The 6000-nt window shown below is 45.2% G+C and overlaps 1 protein-coding gene across 1 annotated transcript; it reads right to left on the reverse strand.

The window, feature by feature from the left end:
* Positions 1-1774: 1774 nt before the first annotated feature.
* Positions 1775-5429, reverse strand: LOC144105428 (uncharacterized). The gene is made up of 2 exons (XM_077638546.1): positions 5167-5429; positions 1775-4780 (listed from the first exon to the last, which is right to left on the reverse strand). The coding sequence occupies exons 1-2, from the start codon at positions 5317-5319 to the stop codon at positions 4358-4360; spliced, it is 576 nt and encodes a 191-aa protein (XP_077494672.1). The 5' UTR covers positions 5320-5429; the 3' UTR covers positions 1775-4357.
* Between the last annotated feature and the right edge of the window lie 571 nt (positions 5430-6000).

Below are 6000 nucleotides of genomic sequence, written 5' to 3' on the forward strand. Positions count from 1 at the left end.
CCAGTAAACGTGCAGATGAAATCCCAGCGATGTCATCACTACCTGACTTCAATGTTGTGGCAACATTCCTGACTATATTCGCGCCAAAATTTTGAGACACCATTCGTTGTACAGCTTTCTGGGTAGTGTCATAGCATTTCGCTTTGAATATATTGCTTGCATGTTTTAGTCAATTTGGAGGCTAGCTTGCGAAGTGGTTCGGACCGATGACATATGCACCTTAAAATGCATGCTTCCCGAGACTTTACCTTTCCCCTTAAGGCGCAGTTGAGGTGTCCACCGAGATGTCGAGATGTGAGAGCTACTCCGCCTTTTTCTTTCATCAAAAAGCAATTTTCGTATTATAACTGTGACGTAACCGGAAATGACCAAGTGGTGTACTACGTTGTAAATGCAATGCAGGAGTGGTGTGTTATGTCGTAACCGGAAATTGCGAAGTATAGTACATCGCAACCAGAAATGACGAAAAGCCACACTCCACGTTACGAGTCAGAAAAAATTCAAGATCAAAGACATGCTTTTGCATTCCTCCACATAAGCAGAATTAAGATCCCTCCCAATATTTACTTCCATAATCGAGCCACTAGCACGGTTGTTCAGCTGTCTATTGAGATTGAGACATATATATAGCGCACTTGCTTCATTTCGATGTAGGGAAAATGCTACAGGATCGTGCACTGTCCAATGTCAGTGCACGTTAAAGCATGGCTCCATGTGCGCGAAAGAGCGAGCGACGCGACAAGGCGGCACTACGACGCTCGCTTCGTCGCTTGTTAGCAGCCTCTATGCAAGCGAACGAAAGAGCGAGCGACGCGATAAGGCGGCACTGCGACGCTCGCTCCGTCGCTTGTGGACAACCTCCATGCAAGCGAAGGCGGCAGGCGACGCGCACCCGCGACGTGCGTAGCGGATTCCGTGCTTTGCGCACTCAAGCTTATGGTGTCTTCGACTGGTCGCTTTAGACAATACCACCTAGACTAGCTCAAGGCCTCCGCACCCGTCCGTGACGTCACACACAACAGATGTGCCTGGAAGTCAGCTTCACCCCACGCGGTTTTTCCGGTTGCCCGTCGGGCACCCATTTCTCAAAATACTGCGTGTTTTGTGCCAGCGTAATATTAGTATTTAACGGTTTCTGATTAGAATATGTATTCTTCAGGAACAGGCGGGAACGCGAAATAATCGACGCCTTCGCTATGCATGTTGCTCCAGATAAGCAATGCGTCAGCTCCGCTTCGGTGTTGTTAGGGAGAACTGAATTAAACTACCTCAAGATAAGTAATCTTCGGCTGTTGTAAACGCACGTGTTGTTCGTTTCTATTCTATTTTATTTCTTTCTTCATATCGCTCTTGTCAGTGCGGTGCGGTCTTCCCTCTTCTGCGCATGATTTGACGTTAACATGTGTATATACATTCATGTTTCTTCATAGAATAAACAGTTGCCAGAAAGCGCTTTGCCCTGTTTGTTCGTCCCTTGTCGTATTTTGACAGCGCTTATCATCCCCTTCAAGAATGCATTTCCAACTAGCCCCAGTTGTAGCTCCTTTGACTTTTTTTTAATTCTTCCTAGTCAGTTGTCTTGCATCCATAAAATGATTACACTATTCACTTCCCACTCATAACCACTTCAGTAAAAATCAAACATTCTCCTATGCTTTCCTTGGTTGCATTGACTGTCAGCTTCTTTCATATGTTATTCTATACTACTTCACGTTGCACGGATGTTTCACAACAAACCAGCAAGATTTCTAAAAAAAGTTGCAACGAATACAGTGAATAAAGAGTTTATTTAAGCACTTCACACTCACACACACATACACAAAGAATATAGCTGTCACCAAGTTGTGTGATTTGGTGAGATGCGCACACAAGAATCCAGTACAATTTGTTCAGTGCCATACTGTATGAAACAGGAACAAACATACCCATTTGCATTTACATGTCCATCATACAGAAGGGAAAAAGATTTGGTACACAAGTTACCACTCACTACAGTTCTATCAAATGTTCTATAGCTGCAGTTGCTAAGTATGAAAAGAACACGTACAGATTATAAAATGCCTTAATACAAAGCTATCTTTATGATGTAATCAGGTGTGCAAGAAAGGTCCGCTTTCTCAGAAACACTTGCCATTAAACGATACAGTCATCAATCCTCAACTCTTTAGAGTTTGCATTTTTCGCTGCCCCTTCGACACTGTTGTGTTGTTTTTCGTTTTGCACATATTTAACAGCGTGTTGGCAGCAGCACTCAAAATATGGTGCCTGACTTTTTCTGGCGAATGACCAGAATCACACGTATCAAGGTCTCCAGAATCGTGGAGAATGGTTGACACAAGAGAAACAAGGGCTTCCTTCTGATTTGGAAGAGCCAGAAATTTGGATGCATACTGCTCACTCCTCAATTTGTCAAGGACTATTTCTGTATAAAGTACAGCGTTCACTACGACATCTCGTGGAAACTTTAATCCTCCTCTTGTCATGCCTGAAATGAGCAGTGTGTCATCATGGTCCAAACTGGTGTTATCCAGGACGAGATTGTCCTTGCACGACATACACATGAGCTTTTTCAGTGTTGCATGGGCACAGTATCCCGCAACATACGTAACAACAGGAATCATCGACGATTTTTTTTGCTACATCAGCATTGGTCACTGCTATACTGAACTGTGCACAAAGTGATTCAACACTTATGACGGAGGTCGGTTCTGCAATAATGTCAAGATCAGGCATGTCCAGTACTTTTTGAAGCCTTAGCTTGTTCTCAGATTCATAAATCTGCCTGATCGAGACATGGTATTGGGCTCCGGATAGCTGGCGATACTTCCCGAATCTATCCTCAAGGCAATCTGTTTGAAATTTTCCAAGGAGCACATACCGAAATCCCAGCTCTTCCAGGCAGTATAAAGCAATCTCATGCAGAGCGTGGCTCGTGTGGCCAAAAGCCATGCGAGTTTCTTTCGTCAGGTGGCCAGCATCGTGTCTGAGGCTAGCCCAGTAGTCTAGCCACTCTGGTATTTTCCTCAAAAATTCAAGCTTTGGACATGTTGTTGACGCAATCGGAGACTGCATTTCATCACGCAGGCGTTCACCTTTTCTTGGCGTCTTTACATTCACTATTCGCCACCATGTCAAAATGGTGTTTATGAAATCTGCTGTTCCTTTAGCATGTTGTACAGCGAAACATTGCAGTGCAGCTGCTGTCGATTCAATAAAAATCCTGAGAGCAAGCTTAACTTTCTGGCGCTCCATAGTTGATGGGTTCAGTGCTTTCAGTGAGAGTGTTGGTGCCAGCTTTAAAAGGTTATTTTGCTCAGCCTCATGCAGATCACACAAAGATTTAAATGATGCCGTAAGAATAGGTGGCTTTGGGTCATTGCTGCTTGGATCAGGATAATATATACACTTTCCACTGCTTCTCTGGTTTAGCCAATTGTTCCTAATTGACTTCAAAAGGTGCACAGGGTCCAAAATGAAAAACAGTGGACAAAAGGAATCAGCTGGGTGTGTGTAAACTATACTGGCTTTGGGGGGGTTAGCAAAAAATGTCATGGCTTTCCGATTGATAGCATTGTTGTCTGGACAACAGCTAGTACCTTAAATCCAAGTGACTCAAGGTCAGTAATGAGCTCGTGCAAAAATAGATGCAGTGCTTTTGCATCTATCTGTGCGACTGGCAAAATGTGAACAACATCCTTGTTGCTTGACAAAAGGCTTTGTAGCATGAACACATACGCTGTTTTAGCCGGATCGGAACTATTGGCTGCGGCACCTGTAACGAAGCCTGCTTTGAACTCAAAATAGGTTTGAAGATGGATCTCATCCATCATTAATGTCACAGTGCGCTCATGCTCGGCCATTGTTTGCAATACAGTTTTAGCATAGTTCAAGAAACAAGGATCTTGCTGTTCAAGTGCTGGATTCATGTGATATGACGAACACAGTCGTCGAATAGTGTCTGGGTGCGGCAGCTTAATTTTAAGCGAGCTTCTGCTGAACCTGTATGCATGTGGAGAAATGGTATACAGCAGACCTGAAAACACGAGTACATCTGGTGGATATCGGGGCATATTTTTCAAAACAAGCTCGACTTGGCTTCGCACAAATTTCAGTACCTGTAAGTTCCATTCATGATGTTCTTGGAGCTCATAATCTTTGTTCACCTCATCCAGGAGCATTAGCACAGTTTCGAGAAGCTGGTGTTCCTTTTCGCTGCCACTAGCACAACTCTGCAGCTTTTCAACAGACTGCAGCACTTTATCAAGCTCCCTTAAATCCTTCATTTGTGACGGCACACATTCGTCTCCAAGATTGTGGAGACGGGACCCTCCGAGAAACACCTGAACAGACAGGTCGTCTAAAACCACCACTGATGAACGCACTGCGGGAGCTTGGTCGAGGAGAGCTCCAGGAACAAAACATTTGCCTGCGTAGTGACCACAGACCAGAAGTCAGAAGTCTTAAGCTTCGGAAAGGCAGAACACAGCTCCCCAAAACTGCAAATTTTGTTCCTGCGATCTTCTTCCTCTTGAGCAGCAACAGAAAGCTCTATCGCTTTTCGCAGTGACGCCGCCTCGAGTCGGGCCTTCTTTTCTGCAGGAGCTTCTCGCGAAGATGGTGGCTGAGAGAGATATTTCGGGCAGCCGGGAAACACACTCGGGACAGCAGCTGGCTTCAGGCGGACACGCTGCAGCGGAACTTCGATAACGTTTCCAGTGTTCTCGTCCGTGTACGCTGCAAACCTGACGAAGTCACTCGTTTGAAAGTGTTTTTCACACACCTAAAAACAAAGTAAAACCACAAGTTCATTAGGTTTGGGCGACAGGCTTACAAAATTCGGCAAGCGAAATAACTGGGAAATCGAAGTAATAAGAAAGTGACGAAAAAGTCCCCTCTCCGAAGCAAGCCATAAAAAAAATGTGTGAAGCACAAAACCAAGGAAAAGGAGCAGCGCAAAAGCATGCAACCACAAGAGAAGAAAGGACAAGACACGGCACAAAACGCGAAAACAGCGCTCGTGTCTTGTCCTTTCTTGCGTGGTTGCATGCTTTTGCGCTGCTCCTTTTCCTTGGTTCAAAATGCACTAACTAGGCTAAAAAGAAGTTTTACTAAAGCAAAAAGTTTAAGGCAAGCATCCTGAAAAACAGCACCAAAAGCGACGCTTACCACAGTGTGCTTGGTTGGCACAAAATCTTCGCGAGAAATAGCCTTTGTCCATGCTGCCCTTTGCATCTCGTCGGCAGGAAACTTGAAGACGCGGACACTCGGACCACCATCATAATTTGATCTGCAGCCTGGGGCGCAGCAGCAGCCAGGCATTTCAGAACTGAGGCTACGCAGGTTCAAACACGCAAACGAAGCCTCTGCAGATGAAAAAGCTTGCACAGTTCTTGAGCTCTTCCGTGAAAACGCGACACATTCACGTCAGCTAGCACCATATGACCATGTGCGTACTGGTTGTCTCAGTGTTCCCAACCAACTTAGGATGCGGACTGGCATTAGCTTTCAAGCGCAAGTAGAGTTTGATATTAAACATTGTTAAAGCCGCAGTTGACAGCAAGGATGCAAGGCTTAACACGACATTTATTTTTGCAATATTTCAAACTATAAACTCGTTAATATAAGCGTGGCAAAAATAAGAAAAGAGCTTTCTTGAGTTTTAATTGAAGCGACAAGAAAATAGCCAAGTTCGAGCCAAGCCAGGATAATTCCAAATCTGATCGAGGGAACAGAATTTTTCCGCTTAGTCAGTTTTCTCCCAGATGGCGCCACGTCAACCTGCTGCGCGCTGCATCTCTTAGCAGTGACGTAGACGCTTGGCGAGGAGGTCATGCGGGGGCCTTGTAAAGTTATCTAGGTGGTATTGCTTTAGATCGCTCTAGAGCGCTCTGAGAGGCGACCGCACATTCGGCTGGTCGAAACCGGGCGCTCTGACTACATTCGGCTGGTTCTTTGTGAGCGCTCGCCTCCAGCTCAGAGCGCTCTGACGCAGTTGTAGCG

The sequence above is a fragment of the Amblyomma americanum genome, chromosome 1, assembly GCF_052857255.1.
Source record: "Amblyomma americanum isolate KBUSLIRL-KWMA chromosome 1, ASM5285725v1, whole genome shotgun sequence".
NCBI classification, from domain to species: Eukaryota; Metazoa; Arthropoda; class Arachnida; order Ixodida; family Ixodidae; genus Amblyomma; species Amblyomma americanum.